General features: G+C 39.6%; 2 protein-coding genes across 2 annotated transcripts in view; both read left to right on the top strand.

The window, feature by feature from the left end:
• Window positions 1-19,046, top strand: part of LOC135175038 (uncharacterized) — a 65,382-nt gene that overhangs the window by 10,641 nt on the left and 35,695 nt on the right. The window lies entirely within an intron of this gene.
• On the top strand, window positions 3,772-9,642 carry LOC135174699 (arg8-vasotocin receptor-like). The gene is made up of 2 exons (XM_064142129.1): window positions 3,772-4,732; window positions 5,794-9,642. Exons 1-2 carry the CDS (start codon window positions 3,817-3,819, stop codon window positions 5,985-5,987), a joined length of 1,110 nt encoding a protein of 369 aa, XP_063998199.1. The 5' UTR covers window positions 3,772-3,816; the 3' UTR covers window positions 5,988-9,642.

The following is a 19,046-nucleotide window of genomic DNA, read 5'->3' as shown; positions in this document are numbered from 1 at the left end:
ATCCATAGGTCAAAGGAAGTGGATATTCTCTTCTGCTCAGCACTCATTAACCACAGTTTGAATACTGGTTGTGGAGTCCCTGTGCAAGAAATGTGTGGATGGGCTGAAAGATGTAACCTGGTGAGGGAAGATGAGTGAGCAGGGCTTATGCAGGGGGTGGTAAAAGAGCTGGTTTTGCAAGATAGAGTAAAGCCAGATAGTTCTTTCAAATGCTGCTCACCCTGCTTTTGTACAGCATCCGATGGACATCAGATTGATTTTCTCCAAACATAAATGCCATCTGTAAACGGCTTCGTCCTCCCTCCCATCCTGTGGTGCCTTCTATTTTATGGAGCAAACAGTCATATATCTTCTCTTGATTGGCTGGGATGTCATAACATGCACCAACAATATTTCAGGCTTTAACTACAAGGCTCAGTAGAGCAGACATGTCCTGTTCACGCTCATTAATTCTTTAGATACAATATTTTCCGTGGGTTTCTGACACAAATTGTTTAGCCAAGAGGAAATATGACTTCAGGAGGCCAACAGTGCCCCCAGGTCCCCCCAGGTACCTACAGGGAGGCTGGTAAGAGGTTCAAGACAGACGTTTATGGAGGTAATGGGAGAGGAATGAGAGAAAGTGACCAGAATCAGGAGAGAATCTAGTGGCACATAAGGGAAGTTTTTTGCAATGAAAATAATTGAGCATTTTCAGCCAGTTACCCAAGGAGGTTTTGAAGCCCCAGCTCTTAGAGGTTTTCAGGATCTGAGTGGAAAAAACATTCGTAAATTGATCTTAATGCAGTGTTGTCCCTGCTTTGGGCAGCTGTGTGATTCTGTAATTCTGAGCCATGACCTAAATTCAAATCTTAATGTGTGAGCTGGATCCCTCTGCACTAGCTAACCAACAAACACTACATTAGAGCCCTCTCTAAGAAATTAGGCAGAAGTTGAAGTGTGCCTCCTCACACTACTGAAAGTAAATAAGAAAAGAGTTTAACTTGGACAGATAACGTTTAGAATGAAGCAAAGGAGGAGAACAGGAGAAGGAGAAGTATCAAAATGGATGACTGAGACTACATAAATGTTTTAATCTGATACCCTGTTTTTCTTTCTCAGTGAGTTATATTCCCAGAGTGGATTCAGTTTCAATGTCTGCTAGTGTGAGTGAAAAAGGTGGAAAGGACACAGTTGTAAAGTTATTAAACCATTGACAAATGTTGTACCAATTATATGCAAGATAGAGTTTTACATCACTAGGACAGTTTGTACAAGGAGGGCTGCCTCCCTTTTTATAGACATGGCAAAAGCTAGTTGTCCCACAGTGTGCTTGCCCTTTAGCTATGTCCATATGCTGGGTGGTCTGTATAACACATACAGCATGTCAGCTGCCCAGACATTACATACTTTGTATGTGTGCAGGCCTAGGAAGAGTTAGTTGCATGTTCACAGGGATCTTGCTCTAGATATAGGCGACAGAACACATTTGCCTGAAATATATCTGTCCAGAAATTATGCAGTGTGCAAACTTTACATATATCTGTTCTGTTTCTATGCTTTTAGTCTTCCAGTAGCATCTCAGAAGTCGTTTGTGTTGCACATTCTTGTTCACATATAATTTCTTAATCATCTTTCAGATCATGAAATGGAAATTTGTTTTTATCTTCCATGCCTGACCATGAGATAAGTTTTCTATTCAGTATTTTCCAGTTGCATCCCACTTAGTCCTAGCTCTGCATAGATAGACAAGTTTACTTCATATCCAAGTAGAAGAATAAAGATCTTACCTGCATTTTTGTTAGCTCTTGGAGTGAAGATGGTCAAGGTAAATGATTTTGGGGCACACACCTGAAATTTTGTCTCCATCTGAAGGCAGAACTGGACATCAGCCATCCTGTCAGTATAGTGTTTGCCACCAGCAGAATTTCTAGGGGTTGATGGTCTGTGGCCACTTCAGTTGCTGGATGAAGTGAGGGTGAGGTTAAAGGCAAGTCTATTTGTTCCCTTGCAGTCTTGCCATGCTGTTTCCCACTAATCAAGAGAGAGTCCAAACTGGGTGGAGAACTAAAAGGAAACAACCTCAGGTATCCAAGTTTCCTACAAATGGGATTCCACTTAGGAAAAAAAGTTACTAGGCTTATTAGATTAAATTGTAGTGGTTTGTACTTGTTGCAACATGGTCTTAGAGAAAAGCTCTTGTAGACTGGCAGCTGCAGCGATGTTCATCCAAATTGGTATTACGAATGCTTATAACTGCTGTCAGTGGCAAAGTTTCCTGAGATTATTCAGCTTGTCTGTTGTCTGTTCTTAGGCTTAGTCTTGTTGGAAGTATTAATGGTGGGATGGAAAGGGGAAAGTAGAGAAAAGAGTTCACACTATTTTTATAAACTGTTGTACTCTACCTCAGTATCCTGTTTATGAATTTTGCCTGTCCCCTGTTTGTAGTTACATGAAAGTGTTTAATATCAAAGATAGGGCAGTCTGGCTGTGAGATTTCTGAGCTCTCGTTACCGTACAGTCATGATCACAGCAACTAATCCATATAGGTGCAGTATTGCATAATATTTGTGCAACATGAGCATACTTTTAATCTTACTAGCTTCTACTTCAGAAAGACTTAAAATTGCCAGTGTCCTGACTCTGATGAAAAGGATATGAGTACTCTAGCTTTGAAGAAGATTGCATATAAATATGTGCTCTCTTTCTTACTAAATTGAGTTATTTTATTAAATCTCTTGTTCGTCATGAAGAGGGCAGAATGCAAGAGAACAAATGAAATGACATCCAAATTTCTGTCCATATCTGCCACTAACAATTAGCAAAAGTCATACTGGAAGGTCAAAGAACAATTAAACTCTGTGGTCATAATGTAACTTACTCAACAAAAGTTAAAAAGATCAGGTACTGAAAGATTACCTCCCAGCCTTTAGCAGTATACTAGAATAAAGACCTTAGAAATAATTTCATCTTAGAAACTATTTCCTCAGTAAGATTTCCCACTGAATTTTCACCTACTTTTCTATTAAATTCTCTGTAGACTCACAGTCCTATTAAAAGTCATTTATTTCACATGTGTTATTTTTCATTTTGCTGAGAAAAAAACCTACAAGTCTTGACCTTGTCTTGAAGTTAAAAAGGTTATTTTTAGAGCAGTTCAAATATTTTTTCTTTCTTTCTTTCTTTTTTTTTTAAATTAGAATCAAGTGACTCAAAAAAAAAGAAAACAACAACAAAAAATAATAATAAAAAATAATTTCTTTGCTGCATTTAGGATGTGGTCATACCCCAGGAGCCTGGAGAATTGCAGTTATGGTGCTCCTGAGCTCAGGGACCCAACTTTCCACCTACGTGTAGACATTCTCTCTGCTTCAGCCAAAGCGCACTCGTCTGATTTGCGTAAAAAAATATTCTCAAGAACTCTCCTGAGTACAGTCATTTAAGCATTATTTTGGCCACAGCTATTTACAAGTTGGAGTTTTGACTCGAGTGAGTAACTGAATTACGTTAAGCCTCTGAAGTTTGCCTTTTATTTATATATTTCCCCCAATTGTGTGGCTCAGTCTGCCATTGGCTGCAGTTCCTGCAGCCTACCCGAGGGCTCTGCAGTTGCGTAAGGCTCTGCCTGCTGGAAGCCTATATAAAGCCTTTTTGCACACCAGCAAGAGACAGAATTTTACCAAGATCCAAGTCCCACTGCTTTGGTTCACACAAGCAGGAGACTTGCTTGAAGATATACTGAAACCTGAACCCGGGCTGGTTTGTTTGCTAGCCAGCGCTTCACAGCTGTTAACCTGAGTTGCAAGTAGCAGCTACTGCGAGTAGCTTCTGTGCACTATGAAGAATTTTTCATTGCCTGTGCAGGATAACACACATCAGACTGAGAGTCCTCCTCCTCACAGATTCCTGACTTTTATAAATCATTCAGATCCTGTTGGAAGACCAGAAAGAGATGAGCAATTAGCTCAAGTAGAGATTGCTGTACTGGGGGTCGTATTTCTGACAGCGTCTGTAGGCAATTTTATTCTCATACTGGTACTGTGGCGAAGAAGAAAGAAGCTCTCTAGGATGTATATATTCATGCTTCATCTCAGCATTGCTGATTTAGTGGTAGCCTTTTTTCAAGTGCTGCCTCAACTCATATGGGATATTACAGACGTTTTCATAGGGCCAGATTTCTTGTGCAGAATTATCAAGTATCTACAATTGCTGGGCATGTTTGCCTCTACTTATATGATAGTGGTTATGACACTGGACAGATATCAAGCTGTTTGCTACCCTGTGGTCACTTTCCAGAAGAAGAGAGCTCTCTGGAACATCCCCATTTGCACCAGCTGGTCTATATCACTGATTCTTAGCCTACCACAGGTATTTATCTTTTCTAAGACTGAAATTTCTCCAGGTATCTTTGAATGCTGGGCTGAATTTATTCAGCCATGGGGCCCAAGGGCATATGTGACTTGGATTTTTGTAGTCATATTCTTCATTCCCTCGGTCATCCTTACTGTGTGCCAGATTAAGATTTGCAAAATAATCAAAAGAAATATTCATGTGAAAAAACAGAGTGAATATGAGTTAACAAATCAGAAGCAAGTCCTGCCATCCAGAGCAAGCAGTGTGAACTGTATTTCAAAGGCTATGATCAAGACTGTAAAAATGACAGTGGTGACAGTTGTTGCATATGTTCTCTGTTGGTCACCTTTCTTCATTGCACAGCTGTGGTCTGTGTGGTTCCCCAGTGTCATGACTGAAGGTAAGATCCTCATTCATAACTTAATAGCAAGCTAGCATGTTACTGTGCTGCTTTATGTTTGCACTTTGCTTTTTATGTAAGAATTATATGTGATAGTTTGAGTATGGTTAAAATAAATGTCTAGGTTGACTTCTGACTGTATTTAATTAGTTACAGAGAACTTCAAGTGTAATGTGATCAAAACATCATGTAAGTGTGTATTTTGTGTTTGTGTTTCAAGTGCTTAATGATTTAAAGATTAATGAACAGCACAATTAATAGTATAATCTGCTCCAGCAAAGTTTTAGACTTTTAAAGGTTTTGGATACTAAAGCAGCAGTATTTTTGGATTCTTGAGATGAAGAGGAGTGATTATTAAAAGTCATAAAATGAATATTTATATTTACTGGATAAAACAGTAATATTATAAGGTATCTGAGTGTTTTTGTGAATATTGAAATCATATTGATGAAATCTCTGTTGCACACTATGAAACAATAAAAAGCTGTGAAACAGCTGCTTATTAAAAAAAAAGGCTGAAAGAGGTAGCAAAAATCAACATGTTTTAAACAAGATTCATCTTGTCAGAATTACACTATTGCCTGTTTGTGAAAGGCTGAGTGTGTGTGACTTTATCTAAATTCACCTTTTCTTAAAGATAAAAAAAAAAAAAGAGAGAAAAGAGATAATAGTTCTGCCTCATGAAAAAATAAATCTACTGATCTGTGTTTTAAGAATTCTTTTTCTGAGCATGAATTAGAATCTTATCCTACAAACCTTTGTGTCAATATCTATATCTGTATTTAATTGTGTCTGTGTAGCAGGTTAGTAATTGCTTTTAAATTTTAGGCAGCTACATCAAAAAAAGAGCTGCATCAAGCTACTTAACTCTGCAATGCTTACAATACAGTGTGCTTCGTACCTTCAGCAAGTACAAATTGTATTGAATAAATGGAAATTTCCTACCACTAGATTAACTGTAATACATGAACAGGTATACCAGAAAGCAGCATACTGTGAAATCATTACTTATTTGTGAGTGCTTTATTTACTCTGTTAGTCCTTTACCTGTTTCTTTCCAGGTTCAGCGTTCACCATTATCATGCTCCTTGGCAATTTAAATAGTTGCACCAACCCATGGATTTACATGTATTTTTGTGGCCACATTCCATATTGCACAAATAAGCATCTGGAAAGCACTTCAGCTCAAGAGGAATCAGTGATCACGGGGAGCATTCATCTAGTAGACCCTGAAGAAAACTGTACTTCTGCATAAATATGCAGAATGCTTTTTGTTGCTTTGTTACATTTGCTATGTTTGCAAGTTGTATTGCTGTTTTACCACCACCCCTTGTTTTGTGGGTAAGCTGGAAAATTGTCTTTTGTTGTGTAAATATATTTCTCTACTGTTCTGTATCATATAGAGGAAGTTTCTGTGTTGTACCAGTCTGATTCAGTACTTCCATCATAACTGTGCTATCAGAATGAATTCTTGTAAAGCCTGTCAAAGAATCATGAAAGTATCTTAGGTATTTTATGTCCCAGTGTATTTTCTGTGATTCTGGATATCTAAGTAGTAAAAAATTACAACTATCTGGTCCAACAAATTGAAAAATAATTGGAAAGGAATCTGATGTAATTAGATTTGAATATATTTTTTAATTGAACCATCGTTCTAGTGTGATTGGAGGACAGTCTGGCAAATACTAAGAAGGCAGCAGAATGTCAGAAGAATCCTTTGCCAGCTATTACTGATACCTGTTTTGAATTAAATCCTTATATGCATTTATAAAATGCCAAGCAGCTTAATGTAACTTTTAGAAAAAATAATTTAGTGTCCTTGTGACACTGAACACTTCAGTTTCAAATGCCTGTGTGGATCACAGGCATCAACAGCATAGTGACAGTGCAGGTTTGTGGCTTCATACCATGGGATTTGATCTTCCATTCATTCCCTGATGTGCAAGCAGTTAACTGAACCCCCCCACTCCCCATACACGCGCAGACACATGCTATGAGTGCTTTCATTTGTTTTGGCATGCAATTTATTGATAGAGTGTGCTTAGAACCCGTTCAGTCTCAAATTCAGTTATTTCCCTGTTGTGATCAAAAGAAATCTGCATCTTTATCTCAAAATGCCATTTGCTTGTTAGTTTGTGGGTGGTTTTTGCAGGTGTCTATTTATTCCCCTTTCAGTATCTGCAGTCTAATCAGAACAATATGGAAGGAGTATCAGCAAGCCTTTTTTTAGGTGAGAATAGAGCTGCATTCAGAAATTCTTGGTGATACTTGCATGTCATCTGCCTACATTATACTATGTTTCATCAGCACTATTCACATTTCTTTTTTATGAAGGCTAGCTATCTCAAATTTTGGTGGAAAAGGTACAAAAGTGGGATTTTTAAAATTCTCTTTAAATTGTAGTATTGCTTTAAAATAAACAGTGATTGAATTGTGAGAAGTGCTGCAGTACCATGAATAGTTATGCTTCAGGTTAATGTGTGCTGATATGACAGAATATTCTATAATTTCTATTTCATGTGTAGTTAGACCTGATAGGGGTATAATCCAAATATTGATGCTCTTTATGATAGGAAAAGCTAGTATTCCAGTCCAGCTGTCTAGAAGAACAGGTCTTCAGCATGTAAGAAGAGGAAGAATTAGATTAAGACAGTACCAAAGAGGAATGGGGAGAGTCTGTATGAAGTCTGTTATAAATGCAATCAGGTTACATACACACCCTTTAACTACTAGTTGTTAATTCTACCCCACCATGTGTTCCCTGTTAGAGCAATTCTGTAACTCAGATGACAGTGTCAGTATCTGGAATATGAGCATGCACAATGAAATCCATTCTATTAATAGGTTACTTGTTATATTCAGCTACTGACTAGAAGACTTTCAGTCTAATAAGCTCTTAGTATGATTGACCAGAGGTCATAATCTCTTTTATGAGATGCTGACAAATTTTGAAGACGGTGCCAAACTTATGCCCTGCCAAATTCACTTTGATCAATTACTTTGACAATTTTAACTGATTATTTGGTCAAATAAGCCCCTCCTGCCTCTGCTTTTGGGTGAAGACTGGCAGTGTGAGTGAAAACCCAAGTTAGAACTGGCAGATTTATTACATGAGGCAGACACATCGTACAGATGTAGTCATATTATCTAGTTCCCCAACACATGGTTAGAGTGAAAGCATCCCCAAGTACATCCAAATATTAGCTATTCTTGGCTAAAGAGTATCATGAGCAGACAAAGGCAAAGCAAGATAATCTGTCTAGTCAGTTCTTTCAGTCGAATCCAGTTTGGATTGGATTTCTCAGAGGGGAAAAAAAAATTAGCAAGGGTTGGGTTTTTTTTGTCTTCATAAGGTAGGAATTTGGCCCTGGATGCCTTGAGTGTTTCCTGTAGGGAGAATGCATGATTTTGAACTAGATATTTCATACATGCAGTAAAACAGGATTACAAAGCAAAACAGTTCAAATAAGAATTGTATTATTTAGAATATGGCAGTCAGAAATAATTTATTTATTACTGTATTAGCTGATCATATAGATTTGAATAGGAAGGAAATCAACCTGTTAGATAGTAAGAAATAAATTGATGGAATTTATGCTACAACTTCAAAACTCCCAAAATCCAGCTCTTCAATCCTATGTGTGCCAACACTAGGTTCCTCTCTGCTCTCCAAATCCCAAGTGGAGCTTCTGCGATACGTTTCCCAAACTCTACTCACCCTATCTCTTGCCCCTGTACCCCAAATTGTCTTCACTTTGCCTCTGTGTCTTTTTCTTGGGCTTGCACGAAGCTACCGTGATCGCCACTTCAGGACTTTCTGAGGCCAATCTCATTGAGAAAGCTAATTTTGAAAAATTCTACAAGTTCTCTGTAAAAATTCCACTACTTTGTGCTTCACCTTTTCATAAATGAAAGAAAGAAGCATCTCTGAGTGAAACTAACTGGCCATACTCACCTCCTCTTGTTTTTCTTGCCAACACAGCAGATCAGAGCATATACTTCCACTAGTGAAGTCAGTTGGTGGAGAAGTTAGTCCTATCAACTAATCTAAGTAATTTATTATAGTACAGCTCCATAATGAAATGTGAAGGTAATGAAACTCTAACCAGAGGTTTCTTGAATTTCTGTCCAAATGTTTCCCTAGAGATAGAGTGCAAACACTGAAGTGCTATTGTGTTTATCAAATGCTATTTTATATCATAATTGATATTCTGAAAGACCTTCAGCATTGTGGATTTATCTTTCTTGCATCCATTCCAGTGTACCTATGTGTATATAAAAAGTTAAAATTACGTATTCCCCAAACTTCAGCAACAAATCTCCTAAATTTTGACTTAACAACACAGGATTCAGTAGGACCTTGTGGAAGGACAACACCACTTGGGAGAGGAGGTTGAAAATATGACAATCAGAAATGAAGATGTGTGGAAATTATGGCTGGGGACTTGGATACAGCTAGAGACAGACAAGACCTTACATCTCAGTAACCACTTTTCAAAATAATTGGTTCAGTAACACATAACAAAACCAGGTACAAGAAAGATTTAATATTACTGTCATCATTGCTTTTATCATTGTCATCAGCATCATTGAAATGAAATCAATATATAAGATCCAATAATTTTTAAAACAAAACATACTTGGCACAGTGTGACATATGTAGATCAGTTCTGATACTAAAATAGTACAAAAGATATGGTTTCAATCATGAAACCCCCTCTTTTTATCACTGATGTTATTATTTTATTTAGCTAATAGGATATATATGTTCTTTGCTTCAAAGATTATTGTTTTGTGTGCTGAATTATGTGAACTTATCCAAAGACAAATTTGAGCACAAGACATTAAAAATTTGTTGACATGTTTGTATGTTTAATTGTGTCTATATTAAACCACAGTTGTTGCTTTAAGATGCTGGTCTTGTACTCCTTAGCTTATTCTTCAATTCAATTACCTATAACACCACCTTTGAAGAGATACTAGGAATAAATTGTCTGCTAGCTATCACAATGTATTGGAAATGTTTGCCCATGTCTCTAAATGCATTAGTAGATGTCTGGCCTGTAGTGATTTAATGCTGAATGGCTCCAGATTTTGACTTATGGATGGGAAAAAACTGTGCTTCATCACAGAGAATATAAGCCTTCTGGCAAGCAGTCATTATGTGAATACATTGCTTATTGATACATTTAATACAAATTCCAATCTGCTGGCAGCGTGTTTCATGTTCCTCATTTCTGTTGGTAGGACTGATGTAATCTCGTATTCTGAGATAGTATGTATTCAGCTATAACTGCCTGCTCACAAAAAAACAGGGGACCAAAACCTCAGGAAAGAAATCCTTCTTTTCTCCTCTGCACCTTGGTAAGTTGGAGTTCAGTGCATTTGTTGTGAACAGATTGAAAACTCCACTGCATAATTTTGGCTTGATTTGTGTTTCCATTCACACAGAGGAGTAATACTGGGCTGTATAACACTTATACAGACTGTGATAAAGGAGTGATACGTTGGAAAATCAAACACTGAGATCTGAAGTGTCTATCAGTATGCATGTGCACATGTTAACACACTAGTTAATGATGTGGACTTGTCAAAGGGCCCCTTATAAGGATGTGTAAGGTAAATGGAAGTAAGATGCCACATAAAAGCTTCCTCAGAGTCCACTAAGATTGCACATGAATTAAAGGTGCACACTGTGTTTTTTCAGGTTGTAACTGTGATGATGAAAGATGATCAGAACTGGACCACATGTTAGAAAGGCTGTCTGCCCATGGACACGTGCACACAGACAGGCAAAGTAGTCAACAAGTATGTCAGGTGATGTGCATATTGGAGATGAACAAATTCTGCATTTAACATAAAGGCAAGTTGAAGGACAAGGTACTTAAAAAGTTTCTTGGTGTTCTAGGCTATTTAGGACTATGCAACTTACTACAAGATTAAAAATACAGGAAAATGCAAACATCATTACTGCCCCATCCTACAACTTTCCTATGAACAAGTTTATTGCAACTATCTATTTTAAAGTGTGGTTTGGAAAAGGCTGAATCACATGAAAAATCTGTGATTTCCTTTGTGGTCTCTGGAGAAAATGGGCCTGTTTATCCCTGAGTAGGTTTTAAAACAATGCTGACAAACATCATATGCAGAACTATGGCTTTGAACTGTTTCCATGCTATGCAAGGTTAGCCCAATGGTTGTGTGGCACATTTGCTACCTACCTCAATACCAATTACAAACATTTAAGGAAGCATAGACTGTACAGGCCAAGCAGTAACTAAGCAAGCTTTCTGAAGCACACGTGCTACGGAACAGCAAATTGTAAGACAGATGGAAGCACAGAGTTGAGGGTCAGTGAACAGTGCCAGTTTGTATGACACAACAAGAGAACCATTTGTGCTATTTTTTTCCTATCCCCCTGAGAACAGCTACAGATTATGTAATAACTATTAAAGTTTGCAATTTGATCCTTGGCAGATGAGCAGTTCAGATTCAAAGCTCTTTAAATTACTTTCTTTTTTTTTCTTTCTTTTTTTTTTTTTTTTTTTTTTTTTTGGGGGTGTGTGTGTGTGTCTGTAATTTGGAATTGATTGCTGCTTGAACAATCTGGCACCTCTTTCTTCCCAAACCTTATGTGTAATTTCTTTTTTTAAAGACTGTTCTCCTTGAATTTAAAGTTTCAGTGACTGAATCATAAGCCAGTGAGTACCTAATGGGATACAATATCCTGCTGCCTTTCAAGGCGCTTAATCTTAGGTTTGTCTGAAGGTGTTAGCATTCAAAGTAATGTAGGCGTCTGGAAGAACCTTTGTGAGATATCCTCAGGGGCTGCCCAAGTCCCTCACATGCTGTTGTAACTGCTCATAAGATCTGTTCTCCAGAGCTGGTAAACATCTTATTCCTAAGCAAGAAATATGTTCCCATTTAAGTGGATTACTGGGCCTTAGTTATTTGTTTTTCAGATTGAGAGGGAATATTATATGAACAGAAACAGAAATTTGTTTCAGTTGGAAACTGAACTTTAAGATCGAGTCCAGCCTTCAACCTAAGACAACCATGGAGATTAAATTGTGTCCTGAAGTGCCACATCTATGTTTTTGAACACCTCCAAGAATGGTGACTCCACCACCTCCCTGGACAGCTTATTCCAACTTCTGACCACACTTCTACAAAGAAAATTTTTCTGATATCCAATCTAAACCTCCCCTGGCACAGTTTCAAGCCATTTCATCTCATTCTGATACTAGGGAGAAGAGGCCAATACTGGACTCACTACAACCTGCTTTCAAGTAATTGTAGAGAGTGATAAAGTTAACCCTTAGCCTTCTCATCTCCAGACTTAACAATCCCAGCTCCATTAGCCATTGTTGATGAGATCTGTTCTCCAGGGGTGATAACACACCTTATGCAAGAAGTATATTGCCATGTAAGTGGATTTCTGGTCCTTACTGATTTGTTTTTCAGACACACAGAGAGTATTATATGAGCCAGTTAATTATCCACTGTTGTCTATGAAAAAGACCTTTAAAACAGTCTTAATGTAAAAGATGATTATACTAAGTATCATAGTATCATCAGGGTTGGAAGAGACCTCACAGATCATCGAGTCCAACCCTTTACCACAGAGCTCAAGGCTAGACCATGGCACCAAGTGCCATGTCCAACCTTGCCTTAAACAGCCCCAGGGACGGCGACTCCACCACCTCCCCGGGCAGCCCATTCCAGTGTCCAATGACTCTCTCAGTGAAGAACTTTCTCCTCACCTCGAGCCTAAACCTCCCCTGGCGCAGCCTGAGGCTGTGTCCTCTTGTTCTGGCGCTGTCCACCTGAGAGAAGAGAGCAACCTCCCCCTGGCCACAACCACCCCTCAGATAGTTGTAGACAACAATAAGGTCACCCCTCAGCCTCCTCTTCTCCAGGCTAAACAATCCCAGCTCCCTCAGCCTCTCCTCATAGGGCCTGTGCTCAAGGCCTCTCACCAGCCTCGTTGCCCTTCTCTGGACACGCTCAAGCATCTCAATGTCCCTCCTAAACTGGGGGGCCCAGAACTGAACACAGTACTCAAGGTGTGGTCTAACCAGTGCAGAGTACAGGGGCAGAATGACCTCCCTGCTCCTGCTGACCACACCATTCCTGATGCAGGCCAGGATGCCACTGGCTGTCTTGGCCACCTGGGCACACTGCTGGCTCATGTTCAGGCGGGTATCAATCAGTACCCCCAGATCACTCTTTGTCTGGCTGCTCTCCAGCCACTCCGACCCTAGCCTGTATCTCTCCATGGGGTTGTTGTAGCCAAAGTGCAGCACCCTGCACTTGGAGCTATTGTGCTACATAAAGAGATAGAAACTATTTTCCCCATAAAATATTCACCAATTTATTTTTGACTAATTGCAACAGTATCAGGTGACCAAAGATAGAAGTTGTGAATTTGTAGTTTGTTTTATTTTCACTCTATATGTCAGCTTTTATCACAGAGGTTTCCAGTCTGTCCCGTTCTTCAGCAGCCTCATCCCAGACAGCAAAACATAACACCCAAAGAGCAACAATACACTGACAATTAGTGCTAGCAAGTAAATAAGAGGGCATCTCTTTCTGCCCTCACCATCCATGATATAAATTCTGCTGTGAAGATTTCTTGTATCTTCAAGTCTGCCTATACCTTTGTCTACCTTGACTTTAGCAGGGCTTCTCACAGCATCTCACATTACAGCTTGTAGATAAGCTCAGAAAGTGCAGGTTAGAAGAGTGGACAGTCAGATGGATTGTGAAGTGGCTAAACAGCAGATCTCAGAGGAGATCAATGGTGCAGAGTCCAGTTGGAGACCTATGACTTGTAACTGAAGTCTTATTCAACATCACTGACCTGGATGAGGGGATAGAGTGCACCCTCAGCAGGTTTGATGATGATACCAAACTTAGAGAACTGGCTGATATGCCAGAAGGGTGTAAAAACATTCAGTGAAATCTGGACACGCTGGGGAGCTGGGCAAAGGGAAACATAATGAAGTTCAACAAGAATAAGTGTGGAGTGCTGCACCTGGGAAGGAAAACCACCACGTACCAGGTTAGCTGCTGGAAAGCAGCTCCATGCAGGAGGACCTGGGAGTCCTGGTGGACAATAAGTAACCCATGAGACAACACTGTGTCCTTGTTGTCAGGAAGCCCAATGGTATCCTAGGGTGCATTAAGAAGAGTGTGGCCAGCAGGTCAAGGGAGGTTCTCCTTCCCCACTACTCTGCTCTAGAGAGACCACATCTGGAGTGTTTGTGTCCAGTGGTTTATTCCCTCATTCCCTGCAACTGGAAAGACAGAAGAAAATATTACTTGTGCTTCTGGTCTCATAACCAATTTTCCCAAGTCCTTGAAGTCTCTCTTGCATTTGGGACTCAGTTTCCACAGGCAACATAAGGTATCTTCCCACAGATTTGACTCTCATCTTCACAGAAGTTTGCATGAGGCTGGTTATGATTATAAAGCTGTTAATGATCTGGCAGCACAGGTGCTGTGTCAGCAGCACTTGCAGGAGCACCACCCTTGGCAGGATGACCTGAACAACAACTGTGGTTCCTTTCAGTCAGATAATGTTTCTTTAGGAGAAAGATAGTATTCTGCTTCTTGATTTTCTTTGTTCCATCCACCCACAGTTTCTTCAATTTGTTAACTTAAAGTCAGCCTAGATACAGACACTTTTTTATATATATCTTTGGGTTTGACTGTGTTTTACTATATTCTTGTCTTCCAATTCTTGCTCAATCTTAGCCCTAAGCCCAAAATATCTCTAGAAAGCTCTTTCAGACCTCTCTTCTTAGTTTCTCTTCTTCCTTTCTTCTCTCAATTGGTCTGCAGCACACATCAGGAAGATGCTACTCCATTTCACTGCCAATATATGAAATCTTCACTGGTGTGTGTGTGGACACAAATGTGGGTCATATTCCAAGCAGAAATATCTTTTATGGATTTCAGGCTTCCCTGAGAGGAATGGGCAAAACTGAGGGGCTGGGCAGCCAAAATAGGTATCAAACTTTCAAGTGATTTTGAGTCTATTACATGAATGTCTACTTTAATATATATTCATAGATGTATGAGGGACATTCTAGCTGGCTAGGGACAGTTTTGATATCCAGTGTTTCTGGAGTGGCCAGAGAAGAGGCTGGAATGGCCAGACCTGTGGCTAATGGATGATGCTGTAGTCTGGAGTTTGCTTATGCCAGTAATTTGGACAATGGTAATACCCTGCAAAGACAGACTTTCCTAGGGACTATTGGCACTGAAAGCAGTGTGGAAATTTGCCTGTGGTGTCCTACAAACCTAAAGCTGTGACATTTAGAAAATTCACTCAGTAGAGCAAGACAAGCTGTTACAGGGCTCATGTCTAGGTAAGTATATAAGGATTAACTGTTCAGCCTGTGCATTGCCCGAAACATTTACACACTGTCCTGTAAATGGATTATGTGATATCTGCAGAGCAGTACAAACAAATCCAGCTCAGGCAAAGATATGCTGTGTTGGCTGCCTGTGGAAAGCCAGAGAGTGTTCAAACATTTACAGACACAAGCATATATGCATATGCTACTTTAAATGCTTACGAAAACAAAGATACATTAAATTCCAGAGAGGCTTTGGGGAATTTGTTCAGGGTAGGATTTACAAAGCTTTTTCATGTCTTTCAATATTCAGTATCTATTAGAATGGATAGGAACTGAGCATCCTCACCCCTTAGAAAGTTTAAAATGTGCAATTAATCACCTGGTGATTAATCTGCCTCTGTTTCCCTTCTTTAAATAAGGAATGTTCACTCAATGTCCTTCCCTTCACCTCTCATCTCTCAGTTTTTTTTGGAGCCAGGGTTATCTCTTTAGGTAGGTACAATGTCTAGCACGGTGAAGTCCTGATCTCAAACAAAGCTTCAGCAGGATAGTAAAGTAAATAATGAACAGTAAATCTAAATCTTTGAAGTAAAAAACAATTTAAGTGTGCTCTTAAATGTGCTCTTCATGAGCACATGGATAGAGTTTTCTTAGAGTGTGGTTATAAAGTTAATCTAACAGCTTGCTGTAGTTGAGAAGAGCAGTTTCTTTCTGTAGCTGCTCATGACTTTACCTTCCCAGCCTCTCTCTTGTGTCCACACTGACTGATGGGAGCTGGGTCAGGGAAATAAATGGAGAAGAGTGGTCCATGACTCATTTCTACCTAGCTATATCCTTCTCTGCCTTCTTTGGATCTAGCATTCACATTCCCAAGCTGTTCTCTTTTAAAAATTACCAAACACCTCAGGAGTAATGGACACATTTTGGGTGTGTCTGTTTACTCTATGTCAGATTAGATTGATGATCTGCTTCGTCTCACCATTTTAGGAAAGCAGGAGCAGCTTTAGTAACACTTTAGGAAAGTAGCAATTGTGATGAGAGGCAGTCTGAACATGACTTCAAACAACAAACTGTGAGTAAAAAAAAGAAATTTCCATGTCCTCTTGACAACTCAGTAATATACAATGATAGCAGTACAGCTGTGAGTAGTCTGCTGATCAGTCAGGTAGCATTCAAAATTAAAACAAGAGACTGAAAACCTAATCTATTAAATAATAAAAATAAGCTGCTGGATTATCTACTCAACACTCGTTTCTCATCTAATAGCTGCTTAGAGCTGCCCACTTAGAAGACTGCAATAAGCTTCTTTGAATGTATGGTTTATGCCCTTTCAAACAAAGATCTTCAGTGGCATACAGAATGACTCCCATGTGGATTTGTTCTAGAATTGTCCTGGAGCTAAGGCTAGGTTGCTCCTATAGTTCCCAAAATTCTTGTCATTTTTTGAAGATAGGACTACTGTTGCCCATTTTCTGTTTATTAGTCTGTGTGCTAGTTTGAAGCTAGCTAGAATGTTTTGGTGAGAAGAACTAGATTACAGGCTGTGAAAGGAAAACAATGGTGATGTCTACTTCCCTTGCAGGCTTGCTGAGATGTATAGGAACAAGAAATAAAAACATAGATAATCACTCTCACTTGGGCTGCTGGCTGAGCTGCATCTTAGGCTCTAACCTCGCTCTCAATTTTGGACTAATCCACTTTGCTTCCTAACCCCCTGGCCCTGGCCAAACCTCTCTTCTTCCTTGGGACTGGGGTTAGTTTGAGAGGGGTAGGGAGGAGGTGAAGGGGTGGTTGAGAGCCCCTCCTGGGGACTCAGGTTTCTGGGAGGGGAGTTGTGTTTCTGTATTGCCTTTTTACCTTGTATCTGCTTGTATATTGTGCCAGCTGTAAATAAATAGCTTCATTCATATTTCCAGAGCCGCCTGAGTCTAGTCTGGGTGATTTCTAAAGTGGGGGGGGGAGGGGGGAGGGAGGGGGGCAGAGAACACCCAAACCATCACAGTCTGATAATTATCTAGCTCTGTAAGGAATGTAGAAATTTCTTGTTTAGCCAAGGTGGCCTTCTTCTCTGCCTGCCAATTTTCTTGCAAACTAGGATGAGTTGTACTTCTGCATCCTGGAGATTGTCTTTGGAAATCAGCCCCAACTCTGGGGCACTTTTGCTTCTAAGAACAGCTTACTAGGAGGATCAGTTTGGCAATTCTCTGAACAAGCCTAACTCCACTTGCTTGAAGTCCGGGGTCTTTACTTACTTTTTTTTTTTTTTTTTTTTTTTTTTTTTAAATAATTAAGATGGGAAGGGAGCTCTGGAGGACATCTAGTCCAGTTCTATACCCAGAGTAGGTCCGACCTAACTCTTGTTGCTCAGGACCAAGGACAGAGGCTTCACACAATTTCTGGCATGTCTCTTCTGCTGTTTGACTACTATCTGAGAGAGAAAACAAACAAACAAACAAACTCCATACAAAACCCAACCAAACAAAACCCCTTATCTACTCAGAATTTGCCTTGTTTTAACTTGTGGCCCTTTTGCTCTCATCCTGTCACTGAGCACCTTCAAGAAGATTCTGGCTTCATCTTCCCTATACACTAGCACTGCATGCTCTGCTGCCTACCTTTCTCACTTTCCTCAGGGTCCACATTGCTGTCCTTGCAGTTGAAGCTGTTCTATCCACAATCAGCTCTTCGTTGGTTTTGTGTAGAAGATCCACCAGGGAAATGTGAGGATTCAGTTCTTCTGGTTGATTTAGCTCATTTCCTCACTGGTCTTTAGTGAATCATAGAATCATAGAATCAACCTGGTTGGAAGAGACCTCCCTTTCTGTGCTAGTTTGAAGCAAGCTGGAATGTTTTGGTAGAAGAACTAGATAACGGGCAGTGAAATGAAAAACAATTGTGTCTACTTCTCTCACAGTCATGCTGAGAACTCTGGGAAGAAGAAAGACTTTTTCTCCATTTTGTTTCTCACTCTTGCTTTTGCCTTAGACCTGATCACATCTCATTAACCCTGCTCCTACTAACCCTGCTCCCTAACCTCTTGGCTGCACCTCTTTTCTTCCTGAGAACTGGGGTAAGGTTAAGAGGGCCGGGGGGAGGTGTTGGGGTGGTTTGAGAGCCCCTCCTGGGGACTCAGGTTTCTGGGAGGGGAGTTGTGCTTTTATATTGTTTATCCTTTGTATATTTCTGTATATAATTGTATATAACTATATATATTGTAAATAGCTGCTTGTAAATTCTGCTAGCTGTAAATAAATTGCTTCATCTATATTCCCAGGGTCCCTCTGAGTTAGCTGGGGCAAATACAAAGTGTGGGGGGGGTGGGGTAACCCCCAAACCATCACATTTTTAATTGGCGCCCAACGTGGGGCTAGATATTTCAGTGAGTGGAAATTAGCTCTGGGAATTAAGATGAAGCTGATCAAGCAGCTATTGTATTTGGTTGGTGCATTGCTCTGGTCTGGTTTTGTTTACTTGGCATTTAATTGGATAAAAGCTCAAATTGTTGCTTATTTTATTGATCTGGCTTATAATAAGGCTAAAGCTAAGGTTTCAGATATGTTCTGGAGCTGGGGTGATTTTATTCTTGGTTATGCTGGTTTTAATATCTCTGAGAATATTACCAAGGACATTACAGGAGCTCTGGTCAATAATGTGACAATCAATGGAAATTCTGCTTTAAATATGGCTCTAATGAGAGTTATTCAGCCTAAGACAGGAATTCCAACTGTTTGTATGGGTACATGCTCGTGTAAAACTGTTTTTCTTCTCACAGTTTTTAATATTTGCCTCATGATTTTAATATTCATATTAATTTTGGCATTATTGGTGAAGAATTCTAAACCAGCTTATGTAAGAGCTAGGAAAAATTCTGTGTCTCAGAAGCAGTCTCTTTCACAGCAAAACAAGGGAACACAGTTATCGGCTTCCCCCCTTGCCAGCCTCTGCCC

The sequence above is a fragment of the Pogoniulus pusillus genome, chromosome 4, assembly GCF_015220805.1.
Source record: "Pogoniulus pusillus isolate bPogPus1 chromosome 4, bPogPus1.pri, whole genome shotgun sequence".
Classification (NCBI taxonomy): domain Eukaryota; kingdom Metazoa; phylum Chordata; class Aves; order Piciformes; family Lybiidae; genus Pogoniulus; species Pogoniulus pusillus.
This window is presented reverse-complemented; position numbering and strand designations above follow the sequence as displayed.